The 22,525-nt window shown below is 34.7% G+C and overlaps 4 protein-coding genes across 5 annotated transcripts in view; 2 read left to right on the plus strand and 2 right to left on the minus strand.

Moving 5' to 3' along the window:
* Window positions 1-163: 163 nt before the first annotated feature.
* Window positions 164-5,471, minus strand: LOC111006247 (ultraviolet-B receptor UVR8). 2 transcript variants are annotated; one of them, XM_022278039.2, is made up of 11 exons: window positions 5,287-5,469; window positions 5,049-5,193; window positions 4,841-4,951; window positions 4,662-4,722; window positions 4,080-4,198; window positions 2,869-2,954; window positions 2,528-2,729; window positions 2,355-2,408; window positions 1,758-1,871; window positions 1,225-1,281; window positions 164-612 (listed from the first exon to the last, which is right to left on the minus strand). In XM_022278039.2, the coding sequence occupies exons 1-11, from the start codon at window positions 5,313-5,315 to the stop codon at window positions 379-381; spliced, it is 1,212 nt and encodes a 403-aa protein (XP_022133731.1). In that variant the 5' UTR covers window positions 5,316-5,469; the 3' UTR covers window positions 164-378. The 2 variants fall into 2 exon arrangements, with proteins under 2 accessions (XP_022133731.1, XP_087979019.1); XM_088122893.1 differs by lacking the exon at window positions 2,355-2,408 and having other exon boundaries at window positions 5,287-5,471.
* Window positions 5,472-6,739: 1,268 nt separating this feature from the next.
* Window positions 6,740-9,399, plus strand: LOC111006094 (Cytochrome c oxidase biogenesis protein Cmc1-like protein). Its single transcript, XM_022277841.2, has 3 exons — window positions 6,740-6,947; window positions 7,111-7,258; window positions 9,067-9,399. The coding sequence occupies exons 1-3, from the start codon at window positions 6,893-6,895 to the stop codon at window positions 9,131-9,133; spliced, it is 270 nt and encodes an 89-aa protein (XP_022133533.1). The 5' UTR covers window positions 6,740-6,892; the 3' UTR covers window positions 9,134-9,399.
* Window positions 9,400-10,019: 620 nt separating this feature from the next.
* LOC111006408 (TCP-1/cpn60 chaperonin family protein) lies at window positions 10,020-16,735 on the minus strand. The gene is made up of 15 exons (XM_022278344.2): window positions 16,486-16,735; window positions 16,329-16,392; window positions 15,219-15,354; window positions 14,628-14,779; window positions 14,493-14,540; window positions 14,248-14,340; window positions 13,992-14,098; window positions 13,570-13,684; window positions 13,399-13,485; window positions 11,640-11,844; window positions 11,456-11,550; window positions 11,084-11,152; window positions 10,890-10,997; window positions 10,658-10,776; window positions 10,020-10,457 (listed from the first exon to the last, which is right to left on the minus strand). The coding sequence occupies exons 1-15, from the start codon at window positions 16,617-16,619 to the stop codon at window positions 10,382-10,384; spliced, it is 1,608 nt and encodes a 535-aa protein (XP_022134036.1). The 5' UTR covers window positions 16,620-16,735; the 3' UTR covers window positions 10,020-10,381.
* Window positions 16,736-18,708: 1,973 nt separating this feature from the next.
* Window positions 18,709-22,525, plus strand: part of SWEETIE (HEAT repeat-containing protein) — a 36,478-nt gene continuing 32,661 nt past the window's right edge. Inside the window, exons 1-4 of the mRNA XM_022278575.2 lie at window positions 18,709-19,075; window positions 19,314-19,521; window positions 20,584-20,690; window positions 22,258-22,494. Coding sequence (XP_022134267.1) covers window positions 18,911-19,075; window positions 19,314-19,521; window positions 20,584-20,690; window positions 22,258-22,494 — 717 coding nt within the window. The 5' untranslated portion in view covers window positions 18,709-18,910. The remainder of the gene's footprint in view (window positions 19,076-19,313; window positions 19,522-20,583; window positions 20,691-22,257; window positions 22,495-22,525) is intronic.

Here is a 22,525-nt window from a genome sequence, read left to right on the forward strand (position 1 = left end):
TCTATCTTTCGTCTAAAAGATTAGATTAGATTATTAAATTTAATCCATTATAAATAAATCTTTAAAAAAATTCTAATACGTTTCTAATTTTTTTATTTTGCGTCTAACAAATCTATAAATTTTTTAAAATATCATTAAAGGTAGAACATTCTTAGTTACAGAATTGAAAGTTCAGAAATCTAATAATATTTCAAGAGAACTCCAATTTCGACGAAAGTTTACAATGCACAATCAACTCCGTTCTTCTAAACTTGACTAAAGTCTAAAATCAACCTGTTGAACATGTTGAAAATTGATGTCGTCTTGTCTCGTCATCAATCATTCAAAGAAAAATGAAAAATGTTGATCATCTAAAAAACAAGAAGTAATTATCACTTACTAATCGGACTTCCATTGTACCAAAGCTAATGTATGGCGGCCACCACAGGCAACAAGTTTGGCAATCCAGCGGCCCTGCTCAGCCTCAGCCTCAGCCTCAGCCTCAGCCTCAGCCTCAGCCTCAGCCCCAGCCCCAGCCCCACGGGGAGGGGGAATGTCAATGGGAACTTCCTCTGGCTGCCCAGTCGTCACCTTCCTCCCATATCCAAGTCGGCCATGGTCGCCTCGCCCGAACTGCCATACACACGCCACGACCAATATAATCCGGACCGAGTAAAAAAATTTCATAGGAAAGGACAAAAGTTTACTTTTTAACTTCCCATATGTATTATGAGAGAAGCACTCCCTTCTTTCTCTCCACTCTTGTATGTAGCAAGAGTTGAGAGTTCCTAATCATAATGAGCTTTCAGAAAGCTGAACTTTGTTAGGTGTTCATTTCACAAGGTTTTCAAACGAACTCATGAAAAAGAGGTGGACTTCAAAATAATTCCAAATCTAACAGTGCACTTGACTTGACTTGCTACCTATGGTTTTAAATGTTAGTCTATACAAATATCTACTCATATAAATAAATAAATAAATACATGTTTATGTTAGGTTTGTATTAAATAATTTGTAAAAAGAACTTGAACGTTAGGGACTAAAATAAAATGTTTGAGAGTTGAGGCCAAAATAGAATAAACTAAAAGTTGATTGATCTAACATAAGATCTAAACTTGAATAATCTAATGAGAAAAAATACATTCAAGATAACAAAAATCTAAAATCTGTTTCATGGTATGATGTCTCAGGCAAGGTTCAGAATTCAAAAGAGCTAAGGTTCATAAACACAAATGAAAGACTGACCGAAAACATGCGGCCGTCACGGGTTAGTGCAACTGAGTGAGTGCCTCCACACGATACCTGTACCAACATATGAAATTGTGGCATATTCAACAATATTTCCACTTCTGTCACAAATAATAACACCATCCCTAATTCTAAACACGGTCCTGAAATTTAATTCAAGTGTTTGAAATATTCTCTACCCTCTTTTTTTCTTTCATTTCTTGTTCTCAAGGAACAAAAAAACCACTGATAGTTATTTCCTTTTGGTAATCATTCTTTGTTGACTAGAGGTGCAAGTCCAGATCAAAACACAGAATTATACTTTTACCTGAAATACTGAATCTTTTTTTCTTTTCTTTTTTTTTTAATAAGAAATGTTTGTTTTGCCATTAGTGCGTCAAACTAAATATCAAGTCATTACAAGCTATAATATCATCTCCAAACTTTCGTTTCAACTACCTTCTATATCCTCATCCTGGAAGCCTCTAAGACACTCCACAGTTTTAAGTAGAAGTTGTGGGGCACAATTTTAAAATAGACATGATTCGTACCTGAACAATGTCCTCGCCAGCCAGAAGTTGAACCTTCTGGGGAACCATTTTACTGCTCTTATCATTGTCTCCAAATCCAAGCCTCCCATGTTCTCCTCGTCCCCATCCATAAACCTGCAACAGAAGTGAGCTTACTCTTTCTATTCAAACAAAGACAATGGAGAATACATCATTCAATCTATCCATAATTCATCAGCAAAATTGACCGGAAGCTATAAGCCATGCTTATTGACGACATAACCACTGCTACTTTAACTATGAACTATAATTTTTTGCACTCTCAAATCCCAAGAAAAGATGAATTAGACAAACATCAAGCAGATCCGTGTTTGTCATATAATCAATTAAACACAACTAACACAAGGACACATTATGTGATGTTTGTACTAGAATCAATGCCAAGCCAAAGATGATTCTAATGTTATTTCTTTATGAAAGTATATAAGGTACTTGTGGCAAATGCACTGGCAAATATTAAAAATTATACAGCTCTATAGAGATCAACTTCTCTAATATATTTATATCAATGTATTACAATATATGTTGATATATAGAACCCCTCTTCAACATTAAGTGGGGCAGAGAGGGAGAGAGCACCTCTCCACTATCTGTCAATGCAGTTGAATGCCATCCTCCAGCTGCAATGTCAACCTTTGGATAAAGATGTGGCAAAAAAATTAACAAGGTAGCCATATCAGCTGGTAATTTATTCATGGCTAAACATAGAAAAAAATGTATGAATAGAAAGAAATGGAATATAGACTACAAACCAAAGTAAGACCAGTAAGGCCTTGGACAGGAATGGGCTGTGATCTTGGTTGGGTGTCACCAGTTCCAAGCTGTCCGTATTCATTATTACCCCATGCCCACAGAGTTCCATCTTCTTGGAGAGCCAAATTATGGAATGCCCCAACCGCAATAAGCCTCACCATATCAAGACCTTGAACTCGCACAGGAACAGATATTTGCGTTCTGCATAACAAGAATAATTAGCATATTTATGAGGATGACTATGACAGCGCAAAAATGTCAATTATAGTTCAAAATAAGTAAACAGAAGAGAAGTGTTCAGTGATATCAAAGTTAAAACTTAAAAGTTAAGAGACCATACATATCTCCAGGTGGCCATGGTTGGCCCCATGTCCATACATGTCCTTCGCGTGTAAGTACCACAGAGTGTGTACCTCCTGCAGCAACCTGTAACAGAGGAAAAAAATACATTTCTCAAACCAAGCATGAAACAATGTTTCGTGAGGTATGCATACAAGACCAGAGTCCTAAGATATTAAAGAAGGGACATGCCAGAATCCAACAAAATCTTTCTACCAGCTTATCATACTAACTAAATGATATGTGCTCCCCTCCTACATTTAAATTGCAACATAATTGGAATGTCTAGTTCTAGTTTGAATCAGAGAAATCCAAGTAATGTCAGGAATAAATTATGCCAGATTTATCTATAATGTGATAAATTCAAGAATAATCTGGACCTCATTAGCCTAGTCATCTAAGAGGCAAGTTTCAAATTCAAATTTCATTGAAGTCATAGGTTCAAAACCATGTTAACCACGTAGCTAGGATATTTAGTATTCCACGAGTTCTTTGACACTAAATGTTTTAAAGCCAAGCATTTGTATCATGAGGTTAGTAAAATAATAATAAGCTAGTCCCAAACACGGAATTTAAAAAATCAAGAACATTTTGTTCTCCATCATCCATCGTGGTTGACACAGTTTAATTTCTTTTATATACAAATACATGAAACCCCCTCATTAATTCGTTAATTCGTTAATGGTGGATCCCAATTATTCTAAAAAACAATGGAGTATCATAACATTTGCAAGTCCCAATAAAAAGCCTCAGATAATGTCATGCTGATGCAAATTGCTCGAGCTTGGTCTGCTTGTCCAGCCGAGCAAATCTTGAGACACATAATCCCGCTCCACACTTAGATCCAAAAGATAACTTATTTGACCATTCATTAAACAAAAACGCAAATTTATGGCCACCTATCAGCTAAATTTATGAGAATCCACCTCAGATGAAACCATGAACCGCACATTAAACTTTTTTTACTTTGGGGATATGAGATGGGACTACATTGAACTATAACAAAAACAAAATCTTAACTCCAGGAATTCAACCACGACACTCGAAAAACTTAACTCAAGGAATTCAGCAGCCATACTTAATGAAAAGTGCTTGAATAGCAGGGTAGACATGATCATGTGTAGCACGTTAAGTACAAGTTGTGTGGTGCATAGCACCTATACGTAACTGAGTAATACACAAACATCATGTTAATTCTCACAAATATGTTACCTGACGAACTATTAGCTTTGGTGCACATCGTTGAGGAATTGCTATATCTCTTCTTGGTAGTCTACCAGTCTCATCTTTCTTCTCAGGTTCTTCACCACACTGACCATATTCATTACCACCTGTACGATAAGCTTTACGTGCTTACTTGCATATATTGATCTAAAATCATAGGGCACAAGGAAAGCTATCTCCAAACAAGTTCCTCCACTGCTCCAAGTAACCCTCCTTTCAGTTGCTAGGAGAATGCAAAAAATTCAAGTAGGAGAACGCAAAGGATTTTATGGATCCTATATAAGTGGATGTGATAACGAAATCAAGAATGACCCTTAGAATCTTTATTTAAAAAGGGATCAATTGATTGATATGTGATTTTGTTGTTCTTGCACTTCTATGCGCCTCCACTTGAGCTTATCTCTTGCCTCTTCAAGAGAAAAGGTTTCGATGCCTATTTTACTTCTTAAAACGTTTTTCTTTTCTGAAAAGTTACTTCTTAATTCTTAAAACATTGATAACTAGTACTGTTATTATTTCAAGCCCAGTATTATCAGTCAAACAGTTAGCCACGGATAGGAACTTAAGTACCCCACGCATAAGCTCGGCCTTGATCATCCACAGCCAGACAGTGCCACCCACCAATAGCCGCCTAAAAAACAGGACCATCTGATGAAACTTTCTCTAGAACACTGATCAAGTAGTACTCAGAAGTTCTTCAGCACAAAATTCAAAAGTTACATACAGGACACCACACTTATAGTGATTACCTGCACAATCTTAACATTTGCAAGAGCTTTCACCTGGCTCGGAATGTTCTCAGCTTTGGTTTCTGCTGGATGCCCAAGAGTTCCTCTCTGATTCCAACCCCATGTAAACAGCTACAGACCCCGACAAAATTGGAACAAAAATTTTGTCAAAAGATAATGAAGCAGAACTGAAGCTCAAAAAGAGCGATTCTAGTTGAATGTAACTGACCTTGCCATCTTCGCAGATGGCGAGGGAATTTCGGCTACCAGCAACGACAGAACAAGCTTTTTGAGACTCAAGGGCTTTGATGGCGCAAACCCATTCGCTGTCCTCGTTGTTCCCCAATCCCAATTGCCCATCTTCACCTGAACCCCTGACAATTCATATAGTTTTTGGTCAATCAATTCAGTTGCTATCTATCGATGACAACAACAGCACAAAATTAGAGACAACCATGAGTACGGACCAAGCAATAATGGCAGTGTCGGCAGCCATTGAAAAGCGAAACAGAAAGCTCGAACAGTGGCGTGGCGTCCCGAAGCAACAATTTGAGCTGAACAAATGGGAGTTTAACAGTGATTCTAGTAAAGAAATGCGAACAATATAAAGTTGAAAAACGTAAGTGAAGCCCACAAACGAAAGCAACTGAGAAATTCAGTAACGCACTGCCTTGTAGTTATATGGTACGGTGTATCCCAATAATTAGGGTAGTTTTATATTCTCGCACTAAAGAGAAATGGTGGAATTTTTCATTAAATATTTAGTGATACAACCACAATTTCAATTAAAAATATCTATATATATCGACATGTGAAGGTGGGTTCGAACACGACCATGATACATGCCTGAACCCTGTTCAAGTTAGGTAGTGATACAACCAAAATTGAAAGTAAAATTTAGATTTATTAAATAAAATCAGGAATTAAATGGTGTTATAGTTGAATACAAATAATAATATAATATGGTACTATTTTTTTCAATGGTAGTACAACAAAAATTGGATGGCGCCAATTTAAGCCTAACTTAAGTAATTAAAGTATATACTTCTTACTAAAAAGTTAAAGTTCGAATTGTCATCTTCACATATTGTTAAACTAGAAAAAAGTAGGGTAGGGAGATTTAACCTTTGACCTCATGGAAAAAAAATTATGTATCTTTACAACTGAGTTATGCTCATGTTGATAATGATATAGTAGGGTACTTTTGTTCTCATAAATCTAAGGTTTTTTTTAGGGTATTTGTTTGCTTAGTCCGAGGTCGTGGACTATGTAAAAGGGCAAAAATAATTTGAGATTATCTTTTTTATAATTTCATAAGATAAGACATGCGAGACAACGTAGTTGCGTAGTTGAGTGGAATGATTTATTATTTCATGTTTTGATTTTTTCATAATAATACTATCATACTCATATTTTCTATAAAGATACATAGTAACAATACTTGAAAAGGTGGTTTAAGTCGTGATTTAAAAACTAGTTTAAATTATATCTTATATCCCTATTGATGCATCAAACCATATTATTTTGTTAACCAAGCTAGTTTGTATTCTTGTCATAGATTTGTTTGTAGCTTGCATTTTTAGTAACAAGGGTAATGAGTTTGTTCGCTTTAGTTATCAATTCCATGAGTGTCAAATGGTAATCGATCAAATCTAGTCAATTCCTTGAATAGTCGAAATCAAATCTAACCATCTTTTAGTCAAATCGATCGATCGACTTTGATTTGACTCTATCGTATTCGTTTTTCTTTCCGTTGTTTTTCTTTTGGTACTTGAATCATAAGATTAAGATTAAGAAATATAATTAAAATATTTTAGAAGTTTAGGAAATAAATAGCCACAAATTAAGGACTAAATTGGATAATTGTACCTAATTTAATATAAAACAATAAATTTTGGGATTTAGGGTTGGAAATCAAACAACATTTTAGAAAAATGGAAGAAAAACGAAAAAAGAACTAAACTTTGGAGTGGAATTGATAATTTGATACTACCCAAGTTGGCTTCGAGCTTCCTGGTTCAAACGAAACCAAGGGCTTTGACTGCTACACATTGTGCTCCTATTCTTTCTGAAATGGGTTACATACAGGAAGCGCGAGAGAATCATGTGAAGAAGAAAGTAGAAGAAGGTATTATCAAATGTCGCTCTCGTCTTCTAAACCTTTAATCTGCGTTTGATTGCTGACGAATTGGGTCAATTCAAATTTTTTAGTCTGATTTTTCTGCAAGTCGTGTAGGAACTTTTGGAAATCTGCTGATGGTTTTTTTTTTTTTTTGGGGTATTATTTCCAGCTCTGCGCAGCAAAATGAAGCAGAAGGCGTTGAAGGAGTGCGATCATTACGCTTCCAGATATGCGGAATGCGCTTATGGCAGAACGTTATCCGTCGTCTGGAAATGTCGCAGTCAAGCTAAAGAATTGAACAGTTGCCTTCATCAATAGTGAGTCTCGATCAGTTTGTTTAGCTTTTTCGGTAGTTAAACAAAATTTCGGCCATGTTTTTATTCAAAATTTCCGGGTTCTGTTCTGATCATAACAGTGTGCAATGGTTCTTATCATCGTTTCTCACCCCTAATCATCATGTTTAGTCAAATTGATAAGAATCACTGTTGCCATTTTAATTGAGCGTGTCAGTAATAGTAACTTTAGGTGCTGGGTGTGACGACCGAAATTTTGAGCATGGATCTTAATTTCAAAGGATCGAGTTTGAATTTAGAGACATCTTGGTGCATATGAAAATAAGTTAAGCATCACCTATACGTCAAGGTGAGTCTATATGAGTCACCTTTTTTTATTATTATTATTATTGTTTTTTTACTAATCTGGAGTTGGAGCTTTGCTCCTCCATACCCGGGAGCACCCGCGCCCTATGAGTCACCTAATCTTATGCTGTTAATGGAGTGTTTTATGGCATGGGCAAGTGGGCATCGGGTGTCTTCTAACAGTAGCAAAAATATGTTGGATAATGTCGACTGACATGCATTGCACATCTTTCCTACGGGTTAGAGGTTTCTATATATGTTATAACCTTGAAAGTTGAAACAAGTATATCTGATAGTGGGTCGACATGAATGTTAAGTGGTGCTATGCAACAAGAGAGCCTAGATGGATGAATATTCAAGCAAGCCTTCATAGTAATGTAAGGCCTCATGATTCGGTTATTGATAAATGCCTACAAGCAAGTGTTGGTTCTTCTAGATGCCCATGCCCCCATGTTTTGATCTAGGTGGGTAATCTCATGTTGCAGTTTTCGGCAAATAAACAATAAAACAAATCTTGGCCTAGCAGAGAGGCAAGTGTTGTTTGAGTGTCATGAATTAGTGAAGAAGAGGGATAGGCAATGGTGCCATTCAAAATGCCTTCGCCTCAAGTAGAGGCAAGGTGTGAACTTTAAGCTTTAGGCTAAGCCAACTATGAGCAAGGATCTTAAATGGAGTGTTGAGTGTTGAGGCAGGAGTAGCCTTAACGATGTGAATATGAAAGTAAAAGTGTGGAGTGTTTAGTCAAAAGCTTAACTCTAATGGATGTGAAAGGATCTCGAATAGAGTGTTGAAGCAGGAGTATCCTTAATGACAAATAATGAATCGGAGTTGAATCGTCGTCTTTGCATCCATTTTACTCATAAATTATATTGGTTCTTGTTTCTTGATGGCAAAATTAAAATACAGTGGTGAACTTTAGAGAATTATGCAGAGTTCAACTAAAATGTCTTAGAAAATGTTGACAAAGGCTTGAGGTCTCTTAGTCATATTGGCTTAGAGGTCTCAAGTTCAAACCTTCTTGTGAGGTTAATACAAAAAATCTTTGATGTCTCCTGAATTCGGGCCTTGGGGCAGGTGCGGATGCCCCTGGGTATAGGAAAGCAAAACTCTAATTCCCGGTTATCAAAAAAAAAAAAAGTTGACAAAAGGAGCATGCGTCCACAATGCAACTTAAGGGAGCAAATATTTTGCCATCTTAGCTTGATGTTTCTTTGGTTCAAGTATAGTTTTTGTCCTCAATTACTGCTGTTTCTTCTCCATGAGAGGGATACAAGCCTGATGCTTCTCAGCATAGTTTTATTGAAAATACAACAGCGAATTGAGTTAACATTGTGGTCTAAGGATTATAAACGTTCTTCATATTAGTCTTTACTAAGAAATAGTATTGGTATGAACTCAAATTTTCATAAACAGAGCATTCACTATTAATTGATGGAATATATCATTTACCCTACTTTAATTCATGTGTTCTCTTTTTCGTTTTCCAGCACTAACGACACCGTTCTGGAAGAGATGAAGCGAGACTACGCGCTTCAACAAGATGGGAAGTCATGAGCAAGAGCGTAACACACCATTTAATGAGAAAAAACTAGAGATTGTCCTGCTATGTGGTCATTTTCAGGTCCACTTTTAGATTATGCTGTGTTTATTTGTCACTTGAGGTTGAGGCTATTGACAATGCAATATCAAGAACTGAATGAAAGTTGAGGCTTTTTGCATTTTGTGATGGACAGCCAAAGGAATTGTGGTTTTTTCCATAAGAATTATAGATGTATTAATTATCTCTTCATGTATAAATTTAAGAGCTGTTCTTCATCAAACCTTTTGCCAGGCAAATTTCTTCCGGGAATGGGTTGTCTTCGGAATATAATTCTTGATAAATACTAAAGTGCCGTTCCATCTGCCGTTTATGATTTTTTTTTTTTCGGTCTAACATGTAAGGTAAAAATTAAGATCAATGATTATGTTTTAACCAGTTGAACTAAGCCAATTAAGATCCTCATTTTTTTTCCTCATTGTTAGACTGTATATAGAAAGGCTAATTTGATTTAAACTCTTTAAAATCTATTATTGTCACCAAATTTTAATATCTATTTGGGTTTTGATCTCTAAATTTTAATTATTTAATTAGTCTAATCGCTCAACATTTAAATATTTAGTCTTCAAACTTGACATAAAAGAAAATCTATATCAGTCATCATTATAAATTTCGAAATTTTCAAATACCTAGTTTAACTTAAACAACTAAACTATATTAGCATCGAGGGACTAAAGTAAATTTTAAATTTATGAAAAATTTAGACAAGATAAAACCATTAAAAAGAGTGGATCTTGGTGATTGCCTTCAGAAAACTCCATTCCATCGATTGTAAAAACAAAGGATCAAATTATCATTATATAAAAACAAATATGCGCATTAGTAAATATTAATGTGGATAGGTGAGAATAACAATAAAGTCTTTAATTATAAATAAATAAAGCTGTGCACTCACAATCATGAGAATAATGATTCAAAAAATTGCACAAAATTCCCCATTGTACTTCACTCAAACCACCTTGTGAACCAAAATAATGGTGTCAGACCACTGCCTATTGCCTAGTAATTAATAAATACCTCCAAAAACTAGAGAAAATGGGTTTCTTTTTTTCCATTCTTGAAAATAAAATAAAGTTCTACAGTGGTGGGGGGCAAAATGCTTCCCAACAACACAAACAGCGTAACTTGTACAAGAAAGTAGCTCAAAACTCACCCTAGCAAATCATCAAAACCAAAACCGGCTAAAAGTTACATGTCAACCCAGCCTAAGTAGGTTTTCGCATATTGCGCCCAGCACGAATTACCTCGTCTACCAATAGCAACTGTGATGCAATTACAGGCCTGCAAAAGTTAAGAGTAACCAAATCACTTCCCCAGCCATATGGTCATTTATTGATTAAGAAAAAACTGACTATTATTTCTTGATTAGCAAAGACTAGAAAGTTAGAAATGGACAACTTCTATCGAAAATTGTCCGTGATCAAGAGCTTGGGAAAATTTAAATGCGGGTGTAAAAAAGGTGTGATAATTGAGCCATATACCCAGAATTGATAATTTGGCGTTTCACCGAGTAGTTGTCAAAGATACCCTCCATTTGGGGGTCAATTGGTTCTCCTGTATTCTGGTTTAGCCCGACAACATTGCCCCGGTCGTGCTCCCCCTGAATTAAAATGGAATGAAAGAGTTCAGCAATACTCATAATCGCTTCTTACGAAGAAGGCAATGGTAGAACTATATGAGAAAACAGTGGAAGTGTAAGGGGCTATGCTGAACCTTAAGAGCAATGAGCACATCTTGAGTGTCAAGCCCAGAGTTCTCAGCAAGAGTCTTGGGAACCACTAGAAGGGCATCAGCAAAAGCTTCAATGCCAAGTTGAGCACGCTGTAAAAAACGTTGTGAAGGTCAATAAAATTAAGTACAAAAAAATGATGCAGAGACAAACTGGAGATACTTCGAGGGAAACTTACTCCTTGAACTGTTTTCTTCACTTCATTAATCAGATATTGTCTGGCAGCAACTTCAAAGCATCCGGCACCCTGAAAATTACACCAGTCATATAACAAATTTTTTTCCCTTGTGGAAATAAATTATTCTAATCACTTAATTTTGGAGTAAGAATGTAAAATGCTCAAGAGTAGTTCTTTCTGTATCCAGACAGGAAGTTACAGAGCAGTAGACAAATCGAACATTGCAGATGTCATTTTATTTTCTCCCTTAAGTTACATAGAGGATGCATGCTGATTTTGTCAATATTATGCTAAACTATGCATCATACTCCATCTTGAGTTACAGCAGAGACTGTAATAATTCTACTTTGACATAAAATATATGAAACTTGCCATGACAACAGATTCATCTTCAACGGTGTTTTTAACTGATCTAAGACCGTCACGGACAGCATCCTTAATTTGAGCAATCGTGTGGTCATTAGGTCCTGCACCACAATGTATACCAATGAGAAAAAAGACGGTGACAGATTAACAGGATTGTACATGAATGAGGAATGAAGATTCGATGAAGTACCCTTGATCAAGATTGTACATGAATGAGGATTCTTTACATTTTCCACAAATGTATATTTTTCTTCCCCAAGAACATGTTCATAGACCAGTCCAGCCCATCCAAGGCAATCAGGAGTAAGGTTTTCGACAGAATTTATAGCCTCTCCTCCACAGGCCAAAACCAACCTTTCCATGTTTCTCCTCTTGGCTCTACGAAGAGCAATTATCTACAGAATTTTCATAGCAAGTATAAAACAAATTAATATAAATTGACAAATAACTGCCGACCGAGCTAAGCTCCATTTACTCTATCACTCAAAGCATACACAATGTAATGGTTTTTTTTTTTAATCGAATTGTAATGGTTATTAACCATACGACATCTGTAATACATAGAATAGAATAACATATAAATATATAATTTACCTAGAAATATGTTATTTCCTAGCACCTTAGGACAGATACAGCAAAGATACATTTATAAAAATATATGACTCTTCAATAGTGGGTGGGGCTCCCCTCTTACCCCAGGCTTTAGGTTGACAGTGCTCTTTTGTTTATAATACATATGTCTCAGGTTACTTGTAAAAAGAGAGGAAATATATATATATATATATATATATATATATATATATATATATATATGATTCTTAGACATTCAAATATTTATGTACGTCTCAATCAAATCTTTTTTTTTTATAAGAAACAAAGATGTATTAATCACAAAAGGGGAACAGCTTTATTAAATACATCTCAATCAAATGTCTAAAGGAAACAAAATTTAAATACATCTCATTCATTTTCAAAAAAAATAAAAAAGAGTTCAAGAGTAATGTTTAAATATGATATGAAAAAAAAGGATAACACATATCATTCATTTACATGTAATTCTACTGCCTTACAACAACAGTTTTGAATAAAATCCAAAATCATATGAACATTTTTCTAAATATTTTGATGTCACATGAGAAACAAGTTTTGAGATCAAATTTGTTAGAATCCATCATATTTGTCTGTTGTGTTAGCGCATGGCAAATTCTGAGTCACGTCTTCCTTTGCCAGTTTGCTACAGTTTGCTGGAATTCATTCTTCCTTGTGTCATGGGCATGGGGTTTGGAGGCTCCCACCAATGTTCTCCAACTTCTCAACAGGTTTAGTTTGCAGCCTAAACTTAATTTGTTATGGGTCAATGGTCCCAAAGCTATTATTTCAAAAATATGGTTTGAAAGGAACCAAAGGATATTTGAAGGTTCTCGAAGATCGTCCCTTGATTGTTTCAACCCTGCTAAATTCAAAGCCTCTCAATGGTATGCTCTTTCCAATCGTTTCTCTAGCATGATACTCCTTCTTACTTTTGATTCTCTTATTTTGGGCTTTTGCTTTCACTCCTCTAAGAGTTTGTATCCTTGCACAATTTTTTGTTTCTTTCATATCTCAATGAAAAGTTTGTATTTTGTTTAAAAAAAATAAATGTAGTATTCTCAAAGTCATCTTTCAATACTCGATACTCATTGGACTTTTGTTATCATCTTTGAAAGAAGGAAAGCATTATGGAATTGTGTTTCCTCAGATATACATTGGTAGATTTGGTCAGAACAATGCACAAAGACCTTTTTACTACACGTTTAAGCTCATTAGTTATGGTTATGGGATTGGCTTTAAAGTTTTGCCAGTCTTTCAAGGTTGCTAAAAGCTATTTTATATCGTCTTGCTGTGAATGCCACGATTAAGGGAAGAAAGAAAAAAGATGAGTAAGACAACTTCAAGGAATATGGCCTTACCCCTTCCCTAGCGAGCAGATCCAGAGATGGGGGATCAATTCCTTTTTGATTTATGATAACAAAGCTGCTATCATTACCCGAACAAACCTGCATGTGACAAGAACAAACAACCACAATTAATAAAAGCAGATGGTTTTAATAACTAACATTACATAATATTAACATTCCCACCTTGTTTTTCAATTCAATGATTTTCTTAACTTTTTCATCGACCTGGCGCCTTTCAGCAGCAACCATTGCTTCTCTCTGTTCCGCATTAGAGTAGAAAAATCCAGCATTTATTTCACTGAGAGAGAAGCCGTCAATTTTTATATGTTCGCAATACATTATAATGATAAACTACATATAAAATGAAGGAGTAAGGCTACAAATAAATATCATTTGCATTCCATATTCATGATAAACTAGTTTCATTGAGCCCATCAAATGCCATATTACATCAATCCTGGGCCTGGGGTAGCAACATATACCCACGCATTGATTCTACATTTAGGAAAGCAGCAACAAAAACACAAACCTAGATTCAACATTACAAGTAACATACTTATCCATCCATGGAGATCAAAAGAATCAAAGAAAAACCTCATCAATACCTTTTGTCATATTCCAGAGACACATTGCAGGTTAAAATATAACAATTTTCTGCTCTCCGTTTCATATCAGGATGTCTAGAACCATGATCAAGGACAAGACCTTCAACCTAGTGAATAATGATTAAAAGAATTCAGAAACTCAATGTATTATTAGAAAAAACAAAAAGAAAGTAATTAAGACCTGAATCCATTCAAACTTGTATTTTGTTGATAGAAGTGATAAAGAAAAAATATCATCATAGAATATAAGACATACCAACCGAGTGTCAACATCAAACTTATGACGCATGTGCATGATTTCTACCATAAACAAATCAATGGCTTCTTCTGGTTTACGAATACAGAGCACCTGTAACAACTCAAACACACCCCATTAACCAAAAAAGGCACAGGGAATCTTTTGCCATAGTATGTTTTACATGCCACAATCATATGATCATAATTCATATAAGTTTAGAACTTTCAATCTGATTTTGTGGTCACTAGTAGATGAGCACTCACCGCATCAACAACTATATTAGTCAACTGATCTGCCAATGATTCGTACAACTGTACAAGAGATTGATAAATTAGAAAGATATGAGACATTTAGCATGGATCACTCAGAAGAAGAAAAGAAAGTCTTGGTCAAACAACCTTTGTTCGTAGTGTTGTTCTTGCTACCATTCTCAGAATCTCTTTGTCTGGCTCGTCACCAACCACTATAGGAGTCTTAAATTTTTCAAGAAATTGAAGAGTTGCTCTTTTGGCAATCTCAAAACCATCAACCAAGACACGTGGATGCATACCTGGATCAATGATATACCCCATTAGAACAAAAAAATGCCAACAATACACACTCAAGGGGAAAAATCCACCAATATTGTGCCAGAATTTCCTAATGCTAAAGAAGCCTCATTCCTGAGATAAAAATGGTTTCTGCCCTAAATAACACCAAAGAAACATATCAAATGACTTTCCGACTTTTCACCAATAACTTTAAGATGATAAATCACTTTTAAATATATCTCAGACTTTCAGCTAAGCTATATATAATTTATTATACTTCTCTAACGGCAAAGTGTTTCATACTAACTTTTTCACCTCTTCCATCTGTAGTTGACAACTTCTTTAATTGACCATGGATGCAACTTTTTCAGTTGTACCATGACACAATCCCACATAGAATATTAACATTCTACACGCCATAATTGCAAAGAATAGTACCACTGAGGTGCAACTACCAACCTTCATCGATATAACGTTCCGATTGTTTCATAAGCTCGCCTATAAAAATCACAGTAGAAGTAGTACCATCCCCAGTGGTGTCATCCTGGGCAACAGCTGTTCGTGCTATCATGATTGCTGTGGGGTTTTGAATTTGCTGCAACCACATATAGCAGCCATGAGTATCACATTTATCTAGGCAGTTACCAGTCAATAATTGAAAGCATCTTAAATATTTAAAAGCTCACGAATTTTTTATGAAAAAAATCTCAAAAGGTATAATATTGTTATCTGAATTTGATTTTGGACAACTTTTGATTGGGATTTTTTGTATCCCGTTTTGATGACCAAAAGGGCTTATGAAATATGGAAAAAAACAGATTCAAGTTCGCCTTAAAACTTCTTTTTTTTTTTTATTGTTTTGCGATTTTTTTTAATAGAAAACCCAAATTATTAATTTTTATTTTTTATGAATTAAGCAAGAGGGCTCAGTTAACCTCTCTCTACTAAATTTTGGATGTTGACGCTTTATAATAATGGTTGAATGAGCTGTTGGCTATAATTCAGTTGAAGTTTTCCAGTTGTGCGGATAACATCATGTTACCTCGCCTCTAATGGAAAATGAGATACAGAGAGATCTCTTACCAATATCGTTGCTCTCCTTAGTCTTTTTGGAGTGATATCAGGTCTAGGGATTACTACAGAATAATAGGTACCAAATCACAAAGTCTTCCCATTTTTAAGCTTCCCTCAACAGTTGATTCTCAAATAGTCAGATTGAGAAGCTTGCCTGCAAGTCTCTTCTGTAGAAAGTTTAGGGGAGGGAAAATTATTTGGTTATTTGGAACATTGTCTCGAGTTCAAAACGTTGGAGGAATTTGGAATGGGTAATATTCTCCTTTGCACTTTTAGGTGAGTCGTTGTAGATTTTCCAACGATCATTATTCTTACTGGGCTTACATTATTAAGAGAAAGCAAGGAGCCTATTATAAAGTTAGCGTCTATTTGAACAGTACTGCCAATTAAGGAGTTACTCCACTGTTGTGTAGAACATCGATAATAATAACGTATCCATTAAAGACGTACGCAAGAGATCTGAGATATGTATAGGGTTTAGGGCAGAGAGCTGACCATTTCTTTAAGCAGAGTGTTGCCATCTTTGGTGAGCTTGATATCTCCAGCACCACCCACAAGCCTAAAAAAATGAATACGATGAAAAAAGGAGTAAGAGAAACAGTGAAGCAAATTCTAGAGATGGAAATGACGAAGATCATAAATAACGTCGTACATTTTGATGGTTCCTTTGGGACCGAGATTGCTCTTGAGGACATCTTGCAAACCCTTCGCGGCATTGATATTCATGTGCAGAGCCGCGGATTTGTTGAGCACTTCTGCATTTGGGTTGAGCACTCTCAGCGACATCTTTGTATTCAGTGTGTGGAGCTCGGCGAAGAGGCTGAACGAATAACGTAGAAGACGGCTTCAGCAAAACTGGAGAAAGAGGGTTTAGGCTTCAGCGCAACTGGAGGGACTCTCGCTAGAAAAAATACTCGGGTATATATATCTGAAAAAAAAAAATGAAAAAAAAAAAAGATTTTATTGATTTTTTTTTCTATGTGTATAGTAATATATCTTTTTACTATTATTATTATATTTTTTAATTTTAATTTTGTTACTTTTATTTTACCCTAAAAGCCTGTTTTTTATAAATTAAAAACTTAAAAACAAACCATCGTTAGATTCAATATTTCCAACTTTGGTTCATTCACGGTCATTTACTTCAAAAAGTGATCATCTTGTTCCTGTTTTCAACGTTTTAACATGCATTTTATGACAAAAGTTATTTAATATAAAATCGTGATTACATTTCAATAAATATATTAAGTGTAGTGTCGTGTTTAAATTATAATGTACAAATTATATTAAAAATAAATTAGGGGACCAAAATGGTAATTGGGATGGATCATGATTTAAAGTATGCCGGCAAAACTGAATAATTTAAAATTTCATAGACTAAAATGAACGAAAGCTGATATTACATAGGTGTCTTAATTTATCGAGCTAAGTTCGTGTTGGCACGATAGTTCCACTTATGTGAACAATTGTAATTGTTTAGTTTTTTAGTACAATAAGTGAGATGGGGAGAACTCGAACTCATGACTTATTGATCATCTATATATATATATATGTAAGTTACTGCTAAACTAAATTAGTATTGATAATTGTAGTTGTTGAGTTGTATACTTTGGGAACCATTGTTTTAATTACAATGACTATTATCACATGTCGTAATATGAAATATCTACTTTAAGAGACAATTACCTCAATCAAACTCAAGTATATGCCTACAGTGGCATGTTAATCTACCATTTGAAAACTCACATTACATAAATTCAATAGTAGACGGTAAAAAAAAAAAATAAAAAAGGAAAATGATAATTTATGATCGAACATAATTATTTTCTAAAATCATGTAGATTAAAATATATATTTTTAAAAGTATGGAACAAAATATAATAAATTAAAATAGATGTTTTGAAAGTTTGCGGTAGAAGAATAAATAATTTATATCAACTAACACAATATTTAAAGAAAATCACAAATATTTATTAATGTATTTAAATAAATTTTATATTCTATAATGGCAAATGAAATTTCGATATACTTTTTTTGTTGTCCATTTGTTTTTATTTTTGGAAGTTAACGTTTCATTGAAATATTTAAAAAGCAACAAAAAAAAAAACAGAAGAAAAAAGAGGGAAAAATGCGTTTGATTGAAGCGTTAACAACAAACATTTGTACATTTTTTCATATCAACGTGGATATCAAAAACGAAGTTTTTTCCAAAATATATATATATACACAAAAAAAAAATATATATATATATATATTTGTCAAACGTGACTCCATGAATATTATAAAAAGATTCGGATACTTTATAGAAATCTATTGGTATGTTATCTCTCATGATACACTAAATCCTTTCGATATCAACGAGTTTCACTTGTAATAGAATAATATAATTGTTCAAGGTCATATATCGTCTACCACTGCGAGCCGATCTTTCGAAGAACGTTAACAGGTACAAGGGCAACAATACACGTTCTCTAATAGCACACAATGTTTCTCGGAGTGTCGGAGAGCTGTTAGAACGTTGTCGGAGTTCATCTTTATAAATAGAATGGATGTCTGCAACTTAAACAATGTATGCAAATCTACTCTCACTTTGAATATTGTATGAGATTGAGACTGATATGTTTGTCTTATTTTATAGGTACTTCGGACATCAACTCCCTTCTTCCAATCTTCGTGAATTTCGAGCTTTGATATCAATCAATTATTTTTCAAAATTGTCAACAATCATTTTGCAACTTTAGCTAAAATTCAAGCGATTTATTAAAATTGCTCGTTATCCAGAGGTGGGATTTTCAATTATTCCACCGCAAAATAACAATAAAGATTAAAATCTTACGCGTAAAAGAAAGAAAGAGAGGAAAAAAGAAAAGAAAAAGAAAAAAGATCTGGAGCTAGAATGAATAGCCGGTAGTGTTAAAAAAAAAGGATTGAAAAAAAGGAAAAAAAAGGAGAAAAATTAGAAAGAAACTGATTTGATCTACCCTGGAATTCGATTCACCCGCTGTAATCGAAGTAGAAAAGCTCCTGCATCACTGGAACTGCTCACTTCTTCCTGATTCTCTGCCCACACTTCAACAATGGTGAAGACATACGTGAGAGAGAACGTGCCTCTCTCTCGTTTCGGTGTCTTGGTTGCACAACTTGAATCCATAGTCGTCTCTGCTGCTCAACAGCCTCCGGAGCCACTTCTCTGCTTCGATCTTCTATCCGATCTCATCTCTGCCATCGACGAAGAGCCCAAGGTTCCATTTATTTCTTTAGCTTCTTTACATGCTACCCAATAATTCTTCATCTCGTCATTCGAATACGGTTCCTTGGTACTGGATTGCCAACTTTTACGCAAGTAAGATATTGAATTATGGGATATTATGGAAGTCGTATGCGCATATTTTCTAATTAAAATGATTTCTGGAGCTGGGTTGTTTTGTTCTCTGGCTGGAGTTATTATTCAATGTTTGAAAAGAACATTTCACATTTCAGGAATCTATACTGCTGTGGCAAAGAAAATGCGAGGAGGCACTGTATTCTTTGCTCAGTCTTGGTGCCAGGCGACCGGTGCGTCATCTTGCATCAGTAGTAATGGCAAGAATTATATCCAAGGGAGATACGATTTCAGTATATTCACGAGTTAGCAGTCTTCAAGGGTTTTTGTCTGATGGGAAAAGGAACGAGCCTCATAAGATTGCTGGTTAGTCACAATTATAGTTGCTGGATTTATTGGTGCCACATGGTAGAGGGCTAGAATTATTTCATCCTCTTCTCCCAAGAAAAAATAAAAAGAATCCTATCACCCTCATCAAACAAAGAATGTAATAATGACGAGAGTTCCAGCCATGTATAAAATTTTATGTATCTAATGACCTCACGCTAGAAATTGACGAGGTGCAATGCGTCTTGTAATTCATATAATAGTGACCTCTCCCAATGTCCTGCACTTTTAAGTCATGATACATCTCATAATAATCCTTCTAAGGATCATACATCGAGAACCGCATTTGCATCAGAGTCACAACCACATAATGGTTATGATCATCAACAAAATCTATTTAGAAGCAGTGGTGGTTGTTCACATCCTCTTGGTGATTCTTTCACAATTATAATCATGGTGCTAGGCATGATCGTGGAAGTAAAGTCTAGAGCTCTCATCGAAATTTCAATGTACAACATTATAGAGCTGTTAACTTTTTATATCTTATAGACAAAATTTTGGGGTTACTATTGTTTGAATATTATCCATAGTTGGGATTGTTTTTTAATTTGAATAGAGAAGAGTGAGTGTCTTGTAATCTGGTTTCTGTTGAGAGTATTTTTATGTTTTATTTTGTTCAATTGATGTTTTGTAATATTTTAGTTTCTTAAGGGGAAGTTCGTTTCAGTTTTTTTTTTCTTTAATATTTAGAAAGGAATGATGATTCACCTAAACATCTTCAGTTTATTTGGTGCCTGTTATTCTTTGATGAGAAGATCAAATTAATGTAATTAGATCTTCTTTGAAATTTTATCCGATAATTTTGTAATATTATTTTATCTTGATATTTATGTGTTCTCATTCTCGTTTCGTAAGCTTATATTTTAGAGTAGACATAGTAGCAAATTCCAAATGGACATGCCTTTTTTGAAAGAAAATTTCCTTAGTTCTTGTACCATGGGAATACCCCGTGGTTGTTAGGCCGTACCAGATTTATGATTCACATCTTTATAATTTTTTCTCTAACTAACATGTCATCTTTATTACATCTGACCTTTATAGGCATTGCCCAATGCTTGGGAGAATTATATCAGCACTTCGGGAGAAGAATCACTTCTGGTTTGCTTGAAACGACTATTATTGCTGCAAAGCTCATCAGATTTAACGAGGTTCCCACGAATTCCTATTGCCAAGTGTCTATAACATGATATTTTACTTGTAAATTCTCACAAAATTGTGCTTATAAGTACGGTGAACCTGTTTTGTATTCATTTAGCATGTTTATGTTTTATATTCTTTTGGATTGGAGTCCTTTCCTTTAGGGGGCTTCCTCTTTCAGGGCTGGTTTTTTTTAGGCCCTTTTTGTTCTTCTTGTACCTATTTTCATTGCTCTCAATGAAAGTGTTGTTTCATATAATTTTTATTTTTTGCATGTTTATGTTGGAGCTTAAGTATGTCTTTTTCCTTGGGGGCATATCCCTATGTTTTTTTTAACAAGATACGAACTTCTCATTGAAATAATGAAAGGCACAATAATATCCAAAGAAACAAGCTCTCGAAAGAGTGAAACATGAAAGAAAATAAACAAATAAAAAACTTAACAATTAACAATAAATACATCCCAGTTGGAGCAAATCATGCGAGGGGAATAATTCCTAAATAATTTCAATAAAGAACACCATTGAGAGGCCTCGAACTTAGCTATATTGAAGCGCACTGATGATGATTGTCTCTTTTCTTCAAACACTCTAGAAAAGAACACACTGTCTTATGTTTCACTTTTGATGTATGAATCATTGTTTAACATAAGAAAATTTTAAGTACAAGTACGAGAAAAAACATAAAATAGTTCGAGTCCTTTAGAGTTGAAGCTATCAGGTGGTGTGTTTTTACACATGCTTAAACACAATAGTCTTGCAAATAGAAGAAGGTTGGAGATACAATCTGATCGGGATAGAGAATTAGCTGAATTCAAGCCAAATTTTCTTTGGAACTCAAAGACCTATTTCTAGACGATAAATATGGAGCTGCTGGCATGCTCGAAGTTAAAGACTCTTGAAATTTTTTTCTTTTTGTGTCCTTGCATCTTGGTGGATCGTTTTTTATAGTAGTTAGCATGATCTTATTGTTGGTTTTATTATTGTTCTTATTTTGATTGTAATGCTCATTGTTGAGCCTCTTTACTTTGGTCTACTCTCTTTTTCTCTCACTCCTTTGGAAGTTTATATTCTTGAAGTTTTTCTCCTTTTCATATTACAATGAAAAATTGTTTCTCGTTAAAAAAAGAAAAATAGTCTTGCAAATATTGAGGAACTTTTCTTGTCCATACATTGATCTGGCACACCATAATGATAACAATATTTTATTTCTTCTTTCATTATGCATTTAAGGAGTAATATGGGATTTTGAGTTATAACACAGACAATCGTTCTCTTTGTCTCTGTTGTTTTCAACTGCCATATTGAAGATTGGTTTAAGTTGAATTGAAAGGCCCAGAGCAGCCTTATTTTAGTAGCTTTCGGAATAAAATTTGTTCACTTTCATTGATTATTGATATTTAGTCCTAGGATCACCATCTTTTTTGTTTACTTCGAACTATGCAAGTTGTGAGGTTATCCTTTAGTTCATTTCAAATGACAACTTAAAAATTGTTTCATTTCTGTTTAATTATTTCTCTCTTTCTTTTTAATATATTTTGTTATTTATTATTTTAGCTTTGTTTGTGTCAAATTTTAGGATTTCGTGAGACAAGAAGCTCTGCGTTTGCTTCAGAATGCTTTAGAAGGTTCTGGGGGTACTGCAGCTGCTTCAGCATACACTGAAGCATTTCGTCTGATTACTCGTGTGGGAATTGGTGATAAATCATTCATTGTTAGAATAGCTGCTGCAAGGTGCCTAAAAGCATTTGCTAACATTGGAGGACCAGGGTTAGGGGTTGGAGAACTTGATAATTCAGCCTCTTATTGTGTTAAGGTAGTTATTCTGTTATTGTTGTGATATATTT

The sequence above is a fragment of the Momordica charantia genome (genome assembly GCF_013281855.1).
Source record: "Momordica charantia cultivar OHB3-1 chromosome 4 unlocalized genomic scaffold, Mcharantia_2.0 BLBB01000004.1, whole genome shotgun sequence".
Classification (NCBI taxonomy): domain Eukaryota; kingdom Viridiplantae; phylum Streptophyta; class Magnoliopsida; order Cucurbitales; family Cucurbitaceae; genus Momordica; species Momordica charantia.